The 17,719-nt window shown below is 46.1% G+C and overlaps 1 protein-coding gene across 4 annotated transcripts; it reads left to right on the forward strand.

The window, feature by feature from the left end:
* Positions 1-6: 6 nt before the first annotated feature.
* On the forward strand, positions 7-10,767 carry LOC141059909 (protein Wnt-11b). 4 transcript variants are annotated; one of them, XM_073556113.1, is made up of 6 exons: positions 3,006-3,271; positions 3,355-3,516; positions 5,394-5,629; positions 6,578-6,855; positions 7,232-7,524; positions 10,174-10,767. In XM_073556113.1, the coding sequence occupies exons 1-6, from the start codon at positions 3,201-3,203 to the stop codon at positions 10,346-10,348; spliced, it is 1,215 nt and encodes a 404-aa protein (XP_073412214.1). In that variant the 5' UTR covers positions 3,006-3,200; the 3' UTR covers positions 10,349-10,767. The 4 variants fall into 4 exon arrangements, with proteins under 4 accessions (XP_073412217.1, XP_073412214.1, XP_073412215.1 ...); XM_073556114.1 differs by lacking the exon at positions 3,355-3,516 and adding an exon at positions 3,726-3,867; XM_073556116.1 differs by lacking the exons at positions 3,006-3,271; positions 3,355-3,516 and adding an exon at positions 7-213.
* Positions 10,768-17,719: the final 6,952 nt, after the last annotated feature.

Here is a 17,719-nt window from a genome sequence, read left to right on the forward strand (position 1 = left end):
GGTAGATGTATGCGTTCCCCATAAACACGCCACTCTACCTGGAATCCAGAACATATCTTGGCTGTAAATCATCCACATATTCTTGGACAGTGCGGAAAATGAAGGCACTTTATTCCCTGTCCGTAAAAGTTAAATTGCATCCATGAAGATGGAGAAAGCTTTAATCCCACAGCTCACCGTGTGTGCCACCGTTTGCCTTATATCAGAAGTACGGTGCGTATAAAATATCTCTTAAAATCGTAATGTTTTTTTTTTCTGGATTTCCAAATATTGTCTGTCTGGAATATTTATATAAGCTGTCCTGAAAAAAATACAAAATCAAGCTGCCAACCTGGTATTTATTATGTTACTTGCACCTTTTCATTGTGTTTTTGTGTCCGTTTTCTTTTTTATTCAATAAATTTCTATAAATCCCATCCACGCTGCAGGAACTGTAAGGCCACGTGCACCACTTACTGATGTAAAAACTGACCAAATACTGACCGTGTGCATGTGGCCTTAGGGTAAGTGCACACGTTGCAGATTGTCCTGCGTTTTTTTCCGGGGGGATTTGCTAAAATCCACAGGTAAATCCGCCAGGCAAAAGACCTGCGGATTAGCCTGCGGTTTGCCCTGCGGTTTGACTCCTGATCATGGAGCAGGTGCCAAACCGCTGCAGAATCCGCACAAAGAATTGGCATGCTGCGGATTTGAAACCGCTGAAAAATCCGCAGCATGTGCACTGCGGATTTCATTTTCCATTGACTAACATGGTACTGTACAATGCAGCAAACCTGCTGCGGGTCTGGAGGGCCAAATCAGCTGCGGATCCGCAGCAGAATCCACAGCGTGTGCACATATCCGCAGCAGAATCCGCAGCGTGTGCACATATCCGCAGCAGAATCCGCAGCGTGTGCACATATCCGCAGCAGAATCCGCAGCGTGTGCACATATCCGCAGCGTGTGCACATATCCGCAGCAGAATCCGCAGCGTGTGCACATATCCGCAGCAGAATCCGCAGCGTGTGCACATATCCGCAGCGTGTGCACATATCCGCAGCAGAATCCGCAGCAGAATCCGCAGCGTGTGCACATATCCGCAGCGTGTGCACATATCCGCAGCGTGTGCACATATCTGCAGCAGAATCCGCAGCGTGTGCCCATATCCGCAGCACATATCCGCAGCGTGTGCACATATCCGCAGCGTGGGCACATATCCGCAGCAGAATCCGCAGCGTGTGCACATATCCTCAGCGTGTGCACATATCCGCAGCAGAATCCGCGGCGTGTGCACATATCCTCAGCGTGTGCACATATCCGCAGCAGAATCCGCGGCGTGTGCACATATCCTCAGCGTGTGCACATATCCGCAGCAGAATCTGCAGCGTGTGCACATATCCGCAGCAGAATCCGCGGCGTGTGCACATATCCTCAGCGTGTGCACATATCCGCAGCAGAATCCGCGGCGTGTGCACATATCCTCAGCGTGTGCACATATCCGCAGCAGAATCTGCAGCGTGTGCACATATCCGCAGCGTGTGCACATATCCGCAGCGTGTGCACATATCCGCAGTAGAATCCGCAGCGTGTGCACATATCCGCAGCGTGTGCACATATCCGCAGCAGAATCCAGTGCGGATTCTGCTGCGGATCGCAGAGGATTTGGCCCTGCGGATCCGCAGCAGAGTCTCCTGAAGTGTACAGTACCATTAAAGTCTCTGAGAAATGAAAAACGCTGTGCACATGATGTGGATTTTTCCGCGCGGATTTGAATCTGCAGCATGTCAATTCTTTGTGCAGATCCGCAGTGTTTTGACACCTGCACCATTAAAGAAACCCGCAGGTGTCAAAACGCAGGGGAAATCTGCACTAAATCCACAGGTAAAACACAGATCTTTTGACCTGCGGATGTACCTGTGGATTTAGCCAAATCCGTGCGGAAAAATCCGCAGGGTCATCCGCAACGTGTGCACATACCCTTAGGCTGTGTTCACACACAGCTTTTTTTTTTAGCGGTTTTTACCGCGGTTTTCACTATAAAACCGCTAAAAATAAGCTGCACAGTCATTTCTATGCATTTTGCACTTTTTGTGCACATTGATGTGTTTTTTACCGTGAAAAAACCGCATCGCGGTAAAAAACGCAGCATGCTCATTAATTTTGTGGATTTTTCCGCGGTTTTGGCTTCTTCCATGCGGTTTGAAAACGCTGCGGAAAAAAAACGCATCAAAACCATGCAAAAACCACCGCGGAAAAATAGGTGTGGTTTCTGGGAAGAGATCCAGGTTTTTGAGCAGAAATTTTCTGCAACGTGTGCACTTAGCCTAAAGGGGGTTTTACACTAAGCAATATCGCTAGCAATATCGCTAAAACGTCACTGGTTTTGTGACATTATAGCGATATTGCTAGCGATATCGCTATGTGTGATACTTACCAGCGACCGGCTCCCCCGCTGTCCATCGCTGATCGCGCGAGAATGTCCGGCTCCATTTCTCGTCGGGCGCTTCCTGCTGAGACTTCCTGCTGTGACGTCCAGCGACGCATGGAGGCGGGCGGGAGGACGCAGGATCGCTGTGTGTGAAAGGTAAGTATCGTGCGCTGCGTCGCTGCTGCATCTCTGTGAGATCTTTCTGTATGAAAGCTCACTAGCGATCATTTAGCGATGCACCAGCGATCCTGACCGGGTCGGATCGCTGGTTGGATCGCTGGTGCATCGCTAAATGTAAAAGGGCCTTAACAGTTTTCCCCTGCGTGTGGTCTATTGCACACATTGATGAGCACTTCTATGTGACACTGCGCCAATGACTTGGCCATAAGATGCAGCTGACCTGATGCCACCTGGTGACTACAGAACAGATGCACCAACCTTGGCACCATACAACCCAGTCACCGCCAGGAGTGCGGTGCAATGCCGGCCCGGTGCCAAGCTCCCCATGGCCCCACATCACCAGGTAAGGGGGCAGAGCCGGCGCTGTGGGCGGGGCCCATGACGTCACGGGGGCTTTAAATCCAAGAGGGAGCAGCTCTCCAGCAGAGAGAGAGGAGATCTGCAGAGATAAAGTGACAGCGAAGTAATGGACGCTGGTCCCTAGTCACTACCCCCGCACCGATCGTCTGACACCCGTACTGCACTACATGTAATCACCGGAGGAGGACGCCCTGCACATCACCTACCCGCCCGCACATCACTCACTTATCACCTGGATTCTCACACACCCGCAATGGCTTTACTTCATTTCTGGGTCTTCTTACTTTTTTGTTGTGTTGGACCTTGTGGCGCCATCCACTGGCTGTGAGTATACCTTACCCTTTATCCTAGGTGGCAGATCACCCGTCCCACTGCCACTCTGTATATATTTTCTTTTGTCTTTGCAGTTTTGTGAAATATTCCAGGACCACTTTTCAGCTTCTCCAGTGGGTCCCAGTGACCTATCATGACATAGTGCTGGTTTGGCTGGCGTTCCCCATGGGCACCGGGCTGATCTGTACACCTTGGCATCTTACACTTAGAAGTGCTCGGAGAATGATGGGGGAGATGTAAGGTCCTGATTAATGATTCCCCTATAATAGAACCTTGCCATTCTTATGTAGTCACGTGAAGTGAACACTCATTGTGGGAACTAAGTTGTGGTGAAGGCTCGCTACGTTCATAAAGCTGATCTATCTCCCCAGTTCTTACATATGCAATGCATTTTGGTTAGTCATTCCTGCATTATGGCTGAGGCTGGATGTATCTTTTGTTGCAGAGGTCTTAAGATTGAATTTTCTTTTGGGCAAGAATTCAAATCTTGAGGAGATGTATTATGGCTCTGTGCATACTGTCAGATGGCAAAGTTATAACCTACGACCAAAAAATCTACCAGCAGTGTCCTTCTGGTTTCAATCATGGTGTGTTTCATATTTCTTCCCTCTTACTGTATGTGGCAGAGTTTGGCTGTGTTCACAGTGGGTTTTTTTTTAGTGGTTTTTCCAATAAAACAGCTAAAAATAAGCTTTCCATTCATTGCTATTTTACACTTTTTGTGCATATTGATGCGTTTTTTACCGCCGTAAAAAACGCAGCGTGCTCATTAATAATTTCGCAGATTTTTCTGCGTTTCTGGCTAGTTCTATGCATTTTGAAAATGCGCGGGAAAAAACCCCATAAAAACCGCACGGAAAATGCGCAGAAAAAAATGGGTGGTTTTTGGGAAGGGAGTCAGGTTTTTCAGCAGAAATTTTCTGCTACGTGTGCACTTAGCCTAAAGCTTTCAGCCAGAAAAGTTGCAATTTTTGCTTGTTTTGGCATTTTCACACCCGTTTGGAGCAAATACCCCAAAATGGGTGATGTTGGGACAGGGCTATGCCCGCCTGTCACATTCATTAAAAGTCCTTGGCATCTTTCTGGCACGGTGCACCTCTTTATGAATGCGGCATATTATACTCCAGCAAGCCCTTCATTAAGACTGGCGTGTGCAACTCCAATCTTGATAGATTGGTGCGTGTAGGTGTGTGTTTTTTTTTTTTGTTTTTTTTTTTTTTTTTGTTAGCATATATTGGAATCTTTCCAACATGAGACACAACCTATGTATCAATAATCTTCTCTTGCTATTATAATCAGTACCTTCTAGATAGTGAGCAGCTAAGGACAGGGATTAGTTCCCATCACTTCTCTATGATTTTGTCCTATCTCCAGTTGTCTAGCACTTTAGAATATATTGATGCTATATATTGTTTTTGTTGGCAAAATAATGTAATCACAGGTTGGGTGACAAATGTCTGAGCCCTGGGAAAAGCACCAATCCTGAGAAGGTAGGTCCCAAAGGCCACTTGATGAATAGTGCTGATATGCTTGTGACCACCACTCCATTAAAGAGAACCTGTCAGAATGATTTCGTAGTGTAAAGTGAAGACATAGCTGTAATAATTATTATTATATTAATACCCTTTCGTGAAGAAATCCGCTTTGTTCTCTTATCACCATTTTGAGATTTTGTTAATCTTTGGTGCACAGGTCCTGGACTGTACCCTGGGGTCTTCTTCTCCCTGCCCCTCTGCCGGCTTCTGAATGAAAGGTCACTTGCTGAGATTTCCGAGACCAGAAGCAGGCAGAAGCCTCGGAAATTGGGCAGGCAGGGGAAAACAATGCCCCTGTGACTCAAAGTCTAATTGGCAGAAATCTTCAATTGCAGATTACAGAAGAACCACAAAGCAAACTTCTTCACCAAAGGTATCATGTAATCCATATAGCAGCACCATCACATCCATATCTTCCCTTTACATTACAAAATCATGCTCACAGGTTCTCTAACTTCTATAGGACTGACAGCACGTGTCCTTCTTGGTAAAATGGGGTATTGCTCTACATAACGAACAACTGGTTTTCATGAGCACTTCTTACCTTGTAATCTCATCCTTTGTTCACTTTCTTCCAGTGGTCTCACAGTAAATGGCAGTTCAGTAGCCTGGAATGAGAGCGAGCACTGCAAACTACTTGAAGGATTGGTTCCAGACCAAACGCAACTTTGCAAGAGAAACCTGGAACTGATGCAGAGTGTGGTTAATGCAGCCAAGCAGACCAAACTAGCATGTCAACTCACGTTCTCCGACATGCGATGGAACTGCTCATCGATTGAACTTTCTCCAAACTTCACTCCAGACTTGCTCAAAGGTAAATGGATACAGCAGCAGTCTGTAAGGGTGTTTTCACATTGCATTTAGGCACCAGTGCAGTTGTGTTTCTGATGCCCCCACAAAACAGGATTCAAATGTATGCGCAGATGGGGCCATAAGCAATAATGGTGCAGAGAGAATGAGTGTGCGCTAAGCCATGCATCATTTTCAGGAGTATATGTCTACTGGAGGCGGACACTTGGATGTATTATTATTATTATTATTATTATTATTTGTTATAGCGCCATTTATTCCATGGCGCTTTACATGTGAGGAGGGGTATACATAAAAACAAGTACAATAATCTTAAACAATACAAGTCATAACTGGTACAGGAGGAGAGAGGACCCTGCCCGCGAGGGCTCACAATCTTCAAGTATTCTATTACGTCTGGGTGCCTGCCACTAGCAGGCGTATACACTTGAAAATGACGTATGGCAGAGCGCACGTTCACTTTGGAACAATTAATCTATGGACACAAGCCCCGATGAGGTCACTGAACTGGCGCATGAACTTTCAATAGTTCAAGTCTCTATAAACCTCAATGGTGTACAGTTTTGAAGGAGAATTCATGAAGGCCTACTAGTAGGGATGAGCAGACTGATGGAAGTTAGGGTTCTGGTCCGCTCTTCCCTACTGGTGGGCTTTCATGAATTGGCCAATAAGTATATTCTACTGTATACAACAGTAATTCAGGCCGAACTTCACTTCAGATATTCAATGTTTGCATACATCTCGGCCCTTACAGAGGCTGCTCTATTCTTTTGGTTGCATATTATGTCATGGCAGCTCATGCCTGTTCACAATTGCTTTATTCTGTTTGGAGGTGCAGGGTTCTTTATTTTTTTCGGTTTTTGAAGTGTCTGGCTCCATCTTTGAAAATACTTGTGTTTTGGTACGCTTAATTTAACAATGTCATATCTGATACGTTTTATTTCCATTTCAGGAACTCGAGAGTCTGCCTTTGTGTATGCCTTGGCCTCTGCTGCTATTAGTCATACCATTGCCGGAGCCTGTGCCTCAGGGGAGCTACCCACTTGCTCCTGTGGTGCCACTCCTGCTGAAGTTCCTGGACCAAGCTTTCGGTGGGGGGGATGCGGAGACAACCTGCGTTATGGTCTTCAAATGGGATCTGCCTTTGTTGATGCCCCAATGAAATCTAGCAAATTTGGAACTCAAGCTACTAAGCTGATGAATTTACATAACAATGCTGTTGGTAGACAGGTAAGGGGTGAAGAATTGGCAAACTATATAATGGCTTATAAATTAAATTTACAACTGAAAAGACCTTACACATTCCCCATGTGTCATGAAGTTGACTTATGTTCACCTCAGATGGCATTTCTTGCAATGTTTGAGGGGATTCTCCATCTTTTATGCACAAGCAGCACTGGGGCAGTGATGCTTTTTTGAGTCCCAAGATTTCATTCTCTCTCGGGCACAATGTTGAGTTGCCTCAACCTAACTTGACAAAGGTTGAGCTTATGTAGCACATCTTTTGGATACACATGCAAGATAGATGTGCCTTTGTAGCATTTTAGTTGGTACCATTTGTTCTCTGTGGGCACAATATACTCATTTGGTATTTCTTTTCATATAGGTACTTATGGACTCAATGGAGACTAAGTGCAAGTGCCACGGAGTGTCTGGATCATGTTCAGTGAAGACTTGCTGGAAGGGTCTCCAGGATTTGCCCCATATAGCTGATGAGCTCAAGTCCAAGTACTTGGCTGCAACCAAAGTCATTCATAGACAAATGGGGACCCGCAAACACTTGGTCCATAAGGAGTTGGACATCAGGCCAGTTAGGGAGTCTGAGTTGGTGTATTTGAATAGCTCACCTGACTATTGCGCCAGAAATCCTAAGCTTGGATCATACGGAACACAAGACCGGTAAGCAAATGTTCTGTCTCCGTTTTGTGACACCTTTCTAATATTTAGATTTTGAGTGCTTGAGCCCCACACTTCAACCTTGGTGCTCAATATTTGTGGCAGAGTCCCAAGTTTTAAACTACTAGTACTTGAAGCTGTATTTAACTCAGGTTTGTCAGAAGATGAAATTGTAAACTCATACATAGCATGCTTCTTAACCCAATACTTCCTTCTTGATTTATCATTTACCTTCTGATTCTAAGTAATACATGTACAGTTGTGTGAATGTGTTTGCCTCTTCCTGACTTCCTTTTCTTTTGCATGTTTGTCACACTTAAATGTTTCAGGATGCCAAAGGAAAAAGACCGCACCACTAGTACTGCTGAATCTATGTGCCACAGGTGTAATGAACAATTGCAGGCTATACCTCAAGATTCCGGGTGCTCCTCCAGGAAAAAACATCATGATGAATTCCATTGAAGAAAGTAAATGGATAGCACTCACCGATCCTTAAAAAAAAAAAATTCCATACTTTATTCGGTAGCGATTAAATCATCATGGCCGGGAGAGTGAGGACAGGAGTGTGCGGTTGCAGGTGCTGCCGATTGCTGTCCTCACTCTCCCGGCTATTATGTTTTAATCGCTACTGAATAAAGTATGGAACCTTTTAAGGATCGGTGAGTGCTATCCATTTTCTTTCTTCAATGGACTTAAATGTTTCAGATAACCAAACAAATGTAAATATTAGATGAAGATAACACAAGTAATCACAAAATGCAGTTTTTAAATGAAGGCCTTTATTAAGGGAAAAAGAAATCCAAACCTCCAGGGCCCTGTGTGAAAAAGTGATTGCTCCCAAACCTAATAACAGGTTGGACCATCCTTGGCAACAACTGTAATCAAGCGTTTGCGGTCACTGGAAATGAGTCTTTTACAATACTCTGGAGGAATTTAGGCCCACTCATCTTTGCAGAATTGCCGTAATTCAGCCATATTGAGGGGGAGGGTTTATGAGCATGAACTGCCTTTTTAAAGGTCATGCCGTGGTTAGTGCTGCAGCCTTGCAGCACTGGGGTCCTGGGTTCGAATCCCACCAAGGACAACATCTGCAAGGAGTTTGTATGTTCTCCCCATGTTTTGCGTGGGTTTCCTCCCACACTCCAAAGACATACTGATGGGGAATTTAGATTGTGAGCCCCATCAGGGACAGTGATGAAAATATGTGCAAAACTGTAAAGCGCTGCAGAATATGTTAGCGCTATATAAGAAATAAAGATGCCACAGGATCTCAAAGCTGATTAATGTCAGGAAATTGACTAGGCCACTCCATCTTCATTTATGGTTTTCTTAAGCCATTCAGAGGTGAAATTGCTGGTGTGTTTTGGATCATTGTCCTGCTGCAATACCCAAATGGGCTTCAGCGTGAGGACACGAACAGATGGCAGGACATTCACCTTCAGGATTATTTTTTTTTTTTTTTTTTTTTTTTTTTGTGGAGAGCAGAATTTAGGGTTACACTTACAACAGCAAGTCTTCCAGGTCGTGAAGCAACAAAACAGCCCCAGACCGTCACACTACCACCACCATATTTTACTGTATGTATGATCCTTTTCTGAAATGCTGTTACTTCTATGCCAGATGTAATGAGACATACGCCTTCCAAAAAGTTTTACTTTTCTCATCAGTCTTGGGGACCATCAAGATTTTTTTTCTGGCAAAACTGAGACAAGCCTTTGTTATTGCTCAGCAATGGTTTTCGTATTGGAACTCTGCCATGCAGGCCTTTTTTGCCCAGTCTTTCTTATGGTGGAGTCATGAACACAGATCTTGCGTGAGGCCTGTAGTTCTTTGGATGTTTTTGTGGGGTCTTTTTGATTTCTTGGATGGGTTGTCACTGCGCTTTTGGGGTAATTTGATCGGCTGAGCACTCCTGGAAAGATTCACCGCTGTTCCATGATTTTGCCATTTGTGGATAATGGCTCACTCTGGATAGCTGGAGCCCTCAAAGCTTTAGAAATGGCTTTATAACAGTTTCCAGATTGATGGATGTCAAATACTTTTCCTCATTTATTCCAGAATTTCTTTGGCTCACAGCATGATGTCTATCTTTTGAAGGTCTACTTCACTTTGTCAGGCAGGTCCTATTTAAGTATTTTCTTGCTTTAAAACAGATGTGGCAGTTATCAGGCCTGCGTGTGGCTAGGGAATTTTGAACTTGGCTTCCCAAAGATGTGATAAATCACAGATAACTATATTTTGTGTGGGGGCAACCACTCTTTCACATGGGGCCCTGTAGGTTTGAATTTATTTTTCCCTTAATAATCAAGACCTTCATTTAAAAACTGCATTTTGTGTTAGCTTTGTCTAATATTTAAATGTTTTGGCGCAAACAAATGTAAAGTGTGACACCTGCAAAAGAATAGGAAATCGGGAAGGAGTCAAACACTTTTTTTCACACAACTGTATGTATTATGTTTTGGTTCTATCTGCAAATATTAAGGATGGCGCCGTATGACTTTCTGGGAAACCTGTCATCCTTGTCAACTATCTTGGAGGGGGGGGAAGGCTTAAATTCATAAAGTTGTGCACACAAACAATGTTACTGTTTATCTTTTCATTGTTTCTCTTCTCCCCCCTTTTTTTTTTTTTTTTTTTTTTTTTTTGTCTCAGACTTTGCAACAAAACTTCTTTGGGAAGTGACAGCTGTAACCTGATGTGTTGTGGTCGTGGGTACAATGTTTATACCGAAACTCTTGTGGAGCGCTGCCAGTGCAAATACTACTGGTGCTGTTATGTCATGTGTAAGAAATGTGAGCGGACAGTAGAAAGATACGTCTGCAAGTGAAGCAAAATTTCAGTTGTTAATGGCCTAATTACCCAACTGTCTAATCATGAATATGCACCTGGTCTGAAAGCAGGTACTGAAAATCCAAACCTTGTAACTGGACTAAAGGGAAAGCTACAGGAACTGATCTACTCCAAAGAAGGCCATCCCACTTACAACTTTTGGATTAATACAGAGCGCCATGAAATGGCAAGAATGGAGATGATGCACGCAATTGGCACTAGTTATGGAGATGTGGACACAGCAGAAGTGCTCCGAAAATAAGGACATGATCTCCAACTGAACTTGTTCTACATGAAGCATATGTTAAAAAGGGTCTTAATTTTGAGACTGTTTTATTGTGTACATATTTTGTAAATTGTAATTATATACATGATATATTTTTTTTTCTTTAATAAAACCATTTTTTTGCTGCTGCAGTCCTGTCCTGCAAAATGGATCTAATTCTCTAGTGAGACAGCATTGTTACTCCAGCGACACGGTGACAATCGGTATGCTGTTTTGTCCACTGTACTTGGACTGCCCGATCTTTCAGCACTGCTCTGCACCTGTGGGGGGTGCAGTCTGACAGCTGTATGGGGGATGGTTTAGCAGGTGCTTCTGTCCAAGTGCAGCTGCTGTACGTTCACTAAAGCGCAGGAGATCTGGGCAAGAGGTCTTTAGATGCACCCTGGGTGCATGTAATCTGCAGAATTCCAACGTTTTACAGCCCAAAATACCTGTAGTTTTATTTGGAATCAAAAGTCCCTTCCCAGTTGCCAGTTCACCGTGGGGCATAGTGGGGAAAATCCAACTGTCATTCCCTCCCACTGTGAAAGGAATGAGCTTCCAGGAATATTTCTCAAATACTTGCAAACTCCAGCACAGCCATCATACACATGGAAGAAGACCCCCTCAACCCTTTGGTCTGATTTATGGCTGTCCTATAACCTCAAGCTGTACTCTGTGGGGGTTCTAGCCTCATGTCCATACTCGGGAATCTCAAGGTCTAAGCACTAAAGTCTGTCTTATGGCTGCTGGACAAAGGGGTCATTAAAGAAATCAATGCAGCTCAGTGAAAGTGCTTGGACCTTATATCCTTTTTGTGTTTTTAGAATGTTGATCTAGAGCAAGGCTTGTTACTGGAGTTGTGGGGGTTGTTCTTGTCTCATTAGACTCAAGCAATCACATCTCTGGGTATGCACTGAATTATATAGCGGTGTCAACCATTTTGTGCATGTTTGTTATGTTCTACCTGTTCGTGGCTTTTTTTTTTTTTTTGTTTTTTTTTTTTTGGCTGTGTGGAATTGCCACTGAAATTTCTGTGTCAATTCCGCAACTCCCTGCCGTGGGAAACTGTATGCAGAATTCCTGCGAAAAACTAGCGTTTTGCAAGCGTGATCAGCTTGCAGAATGCTAGCGGTTTCCAAGCGATCTGTAGCATCGCTTGGAAAACTGACAGGTTGGTCACACTCGTCAAGCATAGTGTTTGACAAGTGTGACCAACTTTTTACTATTGAGGCTGCCTATGCAGCATCAGTAGTAAAAAGATATGTTAAAAATTAAAATAAAAAATCGTGAGATTCTCGCCTTCCCAAGCCCCACGATGTTCCCAGCAATACCTTGCGACAATGACCCCAGATGACTTGGCATCACACGAGACCGCTACGTCATCACAGGTCATTGTCGCAAGGCATCACTGGGAATGGGACTTGCCGGGAGCATTGCTGACGCCTGGGGATGCCGGAAGGTGAAAAATATAACTTTTTTTTTTTTTTCTTTGTGGTACAGGCAATGTTCTATGTATGGGGGACCTGTAGAATCTCCTGAAAGATGTTGGAGACAGAGTATGATCTGTCACATTGTACTTCACCTTTTGACATTAGCACAAAAACAATGATTAGACGTGTATATGCAAATTTACAAAACTCCTGGCTGTTACATTACACCAAAAATTTCTGTCATATGGTAGACAAGTCAGCCATAACCTTTAAAACATCCTGTCTAATATTCTATACCACCCCACCCCCTTATTCTACCAAAACAGCAGCTTTATTGAAGCTTTAACTCCAAAAGACCTGGATGGCTCATATGTAGTGTTGAGCATTCCGATACCGCAAGTATCGGCCGATATTAGCTGTATCAGAATTCCAATACTTAGTTCCGATACTTTTTTCATATCGAATACCGGAATTGGAAGTTCCCATAATGCTAGGAGCCCGCTCGATTTGATTCAGCCAATGGGGATCCTCAGAAGTGTGGGCACATCCTGTTAGGCATGTAGGCATGTTAACTACTGGCATGGCTGTGATTGGCTGCTGAAATGATGTCATGATGCACTATAAAAACCGCTGCAGCCGCCATTTCTGGTCACTCTGCTGTGAATTCAGTTAGGGACAGGCTGCTGTTGAAGACTGTGAGGGACAGTTAGAAATAGCGATCATCCAAAATATCTATTGCTCTACCCAGGCTACATAATCCACCACTGTAGCATTTTTGTAGCCCAGCAGCGCTGTTTTAATAGCTGTCTGCAAGGGCTGTGTGAGTGCAGACCCATGCTGTGTAGTGTGTCCTGCAGGCACGTCTGCTTGTAGGCTGCCCAGCGTGTGTCAATGCCTCATACACATTTTTCTTTTATTGCTGCTTTCTTTTTTTTTCTCCTGTATAGTGTTCTTCCATACGTATCCATATACGTTGGTTGCAAACACTAAAGGAGTGGACAGCGGAGCCTTTCAGTGCTATAGCCCATTTCTCTGCACTGTTTTTGGCTGTCTGATAGGTCTCTCTGTGTGTGAGTGCAGCTCACGTTGCAGTGTGTTCTACAGCCACCGCTAGCTGTAGTCCGCTCAGCGTGCATCACTGCCTCATACATAGTCCTTTTTTTGCAGCTAATTTAGCCAGATTTTTGCTCCTATATTAGTGTGCTTCCAACCGCATCCATTGTTATTGGTTGGTTGCAAACACTTTATAGGATTAGATAGAGGAGCCTTTTTGCTGGCTTGTGCCCTTCAGGGCCAGCCAGACTAGTATCACCCTATTTTTTGGAGCCTCATCAATTGCATTGTAGGTTAGCTTCCTGCATTGTAATCGCTCCAAAAAGTTTGTGATACTATAGCTTTCAAACTTTGGTCACATCCTTTTCCCCCCCCCAAAAAAAAAAGGAAATAAAATTCACCAAAAACTCCACTTTACAGTTGTCTAGGCCACATTAGATCATATTAAAGTGTAGTACACACACTCTTAGCCAAATTAGTGTTTCTTATACTGGTTAGCAGGTGTTCAGGAATAAGACCACTAAGCCACCCCTTTTTTACTTTTCTGCCTATCTATCAGTCTACCAAGATGAAGAAGGCAGGGAGTAAGGCACGTGGTCGTAGCCGTGGAGTTTCAGCAGGGAGAGGACGGGAGGATTCAGCAGGGAGAGGACGTGGGGATTCGGTGTCTGCTGCGGCCACCAGTGACCCGGCATCCCCCACTTTTACCAGGCAACAGTCCTTCATGCGCAGCTTTGTAGGACCTCGCCGTACCCCACTGCTGTGTGACGAACAAATTGAAGCCGTTGTCGGATGGATGGCAGCTAACGCATCCACTTCAATGACTTCCGCATCCTCCCAAGGCCAGAGCACTGAAGAGCAACCATCTGTCTCTTCACCACCTGCCAAATCGCCCAGGCAGTCTGAGAGCCCTGGCCAGGAGCCATCTCAATCTTTACTTCTGTTCTCAGAATCTGTTGGCTTGGAAAGAGGTGGCCAGCCAAGCAGCATTCTAGAGCGTGAAGAAGAGGGAGTATGCAGTGATGCGCAACTGCTTTGTCCCTCTGAATCTGAAGAGGCGGGTAGGCCAGTGCCTATTGTCAGCACACCTCAGTGCTCATCTGATGATGATGAGACTCAGTTGCCAATTTCTGGTGCGTATGGTGCTGGCGAGACAACCCAGGACCAGCCGGTGCTTGAAGAGGGGAGTGGAGATGATGAGGTCCTTGACCCATCATGGCGTCAGCCACAGGAAGGTGGTGGGAGCAGCTCTGAGGAAGAGATTCCCCGAACGGCCAAAAGAGGAGGGAGAGGGCGGGGGCAGACTTGGTTGCCTGTAGCCTCCACTTTGGCACCCGTGAGGAGCAATCCTCTTCCAAAACACAAAACGGGCGCTCCCAGGACTTGCAGTGCGTGGTCTTTTTTTGACACAGTTGCAGATGACATTTGCTTTGTCAAATGCAAGCTGTGTCATCAGAAAGTGAAATGAGGGAAAAATGTGAGCAACCTCAATACCACAAATATGTGGAAACGTGTGTACCAAGCACGAGGTGGAGTTACACAGACACACTGAAGATGTAGGCCAACCTTCAGCAGCACCTACCACCTCTTCAGCTCGTGTTGGGGCCTCTTCCTCCAGCTCACACACAGCTGGTTCGGCTTCCTCACTGGAACGCCATGGAAGAACCACTGCCACTGTTGTCCAGAGACCCAGTGAAATTCCACCCACTGAACCACGTTCGCAGTCATCAGCACACTCCCAGGCCACTCACCAGCAATCGGTAGCACAGGCATGGGAGAAAAAGCGGCCATACTCGGCAAACCATCCCCGAGCACTGGCTCTGAATGCCGGCATTGCCAAACTACTGCCAAACTACTGGCCCTTGAGATGCTGTCATTCAGGCTGGTGGAGACTGACACCTTCCGGAACTTTGTCATTGGCAGTTCCACAATACAATGTGCCCAGCCGCTTTTATTTCAGCAGGCAAGCCGCCCTGCCCTGCAAAAGCATGTGGAGGGAAAAATTAAAAATGCGCTACTAAATGCCGTCAGTAGCAAGGTCCACCTGACCACCGATGCGTGGACCAGTAGCCATGGACAGGGACGATACCTTTCCCTCACTGCCCATTGGGTCAATGTTGTGGAGCCGGGTACAGATCTGGAGAGTGGCTCTGTACGTATTCTGCCAACTCCAAGGATTGCAGGAATGCAGTCTGTACATATTGAGTCCTCCACCTACTCTAGTTCCTCGGAATCAGCACTGCGTGAGCCTGTTAGGCCAGATATGAGCACAGGTGTGGCCAAACGTCAACAGGCCGTCCTTAAATTAATTTCTTTGGGGAATCGGAGCCACACAGCACAGGAGCTCTGGAATGCCATCAAGCAGGAGAGCGATGTGTGGTTTGTGCCAGCGAATCTCCAGCCAGGTTTGGTAGTGAGTGACAATGGCCGAAATCTAGTGGCAGCTCTGGGCCTAGGCAACCTCACTCACATACCATGTCTGGCACACGTGCTCAATTTGGTCGTGCAGAGCTTTCTGAGGGACTATCCGGATCTTGATGCACTGCTGCACAAGGTTCGCCTAGAGTGTGCTCACTTGCGGCGTTCCAGCATGGCAAGATCGCGCATTGCATCTCTGCAACGCCGATTCCGCCTGCCAGAACATCGCATCATATGTGACCTCCCCACCAGGTGGAATTCAACGTTACATATGTTGGAGCGGTTGTGTGAGCAGCAGGCAGCAGTAATGGAGTACCAGCTGCATCAGGCGCAAACAAGTCGCACTGTGCGCCGGACACACTTCACCACCACTGAGTGGGCCACTATGAGGGACATCTGCCAAGTTTTGCGTGTCTTCGATGACTCCACGCGGATGGCCAGTGCAAATGATGCACTAATCAGCATGACTGTCCCCCTCATCTGTCTGCTTCAAAAAACCTTACAAGCACTAAGTGAGGAGGTTTTTGAAGAGGTCGAGGATGAGCAGTCAGAAATGCCATCTGCTTCTGGCAAGTCTGCGCAATGTGCTTCCAAACAAAGGCCCAGGCAGGGGACACTTAGTGAGGAGGATGACGAGGAGTCAATGGAGGAGGAGGAACACATCTCTCCAGAGGAGGGAGGTACACAAGGCTCTAGTAGTCAGTGTGTACAGCGAGGGTGGGGTGATGCTGAGCAGGCAGAGATGCTGCCTCAAGCTGGGGACAGCGTTTCCGGTCCAGTTGGCAGTCTGCAGCACATGGTTGATTTCATGCTGCAGTGCTTGTTAAATGACCGCCGCATCGCCAACATTCTCCACACGGCTGATTATTGGGTGTACACCCTCCTAGATCCTCGCTACCGGGACAATTTACAAAGCCTCATACCACAGTTGAACCGGGAGCGAAAAATGCGGGAGTACCAAGAAACACTTGTGCAGGCCATCATGTTCTCCATTCCCCCCGCAAGTGTTGCTGGTAGTGCTTTTCAAAACAGCCATGTGGGTAGAGGCAGTGGAGGAAGCTCTGCACAAAGAGGTAGCAGAGGCAGTGCCGCAGGACAAGGCAAGGCCAGTATGGCCCAAATGTGGAAAAGTTTTGTGGGACCGCCACAAACGGCTACACCATCACAGACGGCTCCAGTCAGCAGGAGGCAACGTTTCCGTCAGATGGTGACAGACTACTTGTCGTGCCCTGTTAGTGTTCTCCCAGACGGCTCTTCCCCGTTCAAGTATTGGGTCTCTAAGCTGGATACATGGCCAGAGCTTAGCCAGTATGCATTGGAGGTGCTGGCTTGCCCTGCTGCCAGTGTATTATCGGAACGTGTCTTTAGTGCTGCAGGTGGTGTGGTAACAGACCGTCGCACGCGACTGTCGGCCGATAATGTTGACCGGCTAGAAAATATGGGAAGCAAGGTGTGCCACAGTCCGCGCTGCTGAGTCCACAAAATCACCTGGGATGCAAGATGTTGTAACAAAGTACTTCTTTATTCCTTCCTACGCGTTTCGGCGCCCTTCCTGGCACCTTCCTGAGGAAGGTGCCAGGAAGGGCGCCGAAACGCGTAGGAAGGAATAAAGAAGTACTTTGTTACAACATCTTGCATCCCAGGTGATTTTGTGGACTCAGCAGCGCGGACTGTGGCACACCTTGCTTCCCATATTTTCTGGCAGTTTTTCCACGTTGGAGTGGTCGTTGGAAGTTCTGCAGCAGCTGATACTGTGTTATGTCTTCAAGCCAGTTGTGGGTCCCACAACTGAAATAGGTGAGTGGAACTGCATTACACCACTCACATTGTAGTGTCACTAGTGATAGGGCACTATTGCGCCTCTTGTTCCCCCACCCTTTTTGTAATGTTGACCGGCTTACTTTTCTGAAAATGAACAAGGCCTGGATCTCACCTGAATTTGCCAGTCCTCTTCCAGAATAAATAATTGGCTGGCAACAGGATCCAGGTCTCCAGTTGTGTTCATGTTTCTATGACCTGAACTTTATTTCCTGGGCTACAGCAACGCCCGTTGTTGCTCAGAAGTGCTGTCCACACAGACAAAACACTCGCTCATGTGTAAGTGGGGTTCGGTAACGTCAGCTGATCCCCTGCTGTGTGTACGGCAAACTCTCCTGCTGCCTACAACTTCTGACTACCTCTGATTTAATATGTTCTCTGA

This window comes from Dendrobates tinctorius, unplaced genomic scaffold (assembly GCF_039654945.1).
Source record: "Dendrobates tinctorius isolate UK_male_01 unplaced genomic scaffold, ASM3965494v1 ptg000231l, whole genome shotgun sequence".
In the NCBI taxonomy this organism is placed as follows: domain Eukaryota; kingdom Metazoa; phylum Chordata; class Amphibia; order Anura; family Dendrobatidae; genus Dendrobates; species Dendrobates tinctorius.

Coding starts and splice junctions, on each gene's coding strand:
- LOC141059909 (XM_073556113.1), top strand. CDS start 3,201: ATGGCTTTACTTCATTTCTGGGTCTTCTTACTTTTTTGTTGTGTTGGA. Junction 3,517..5,393: donor CGGAGAATGATGGGGGAGAT/GTAAGGTCCTGA, acceptor ACTTTCTTCCAG/TGGTCTCACAGTAAATGGCA. Junction 7,525..10,173: donor TCATACGGAACACAAGACCG/GTAAGCAAATGT, acceptor TTTTTGTCTCAG/ACTTTGCAACAAAACTTCTT.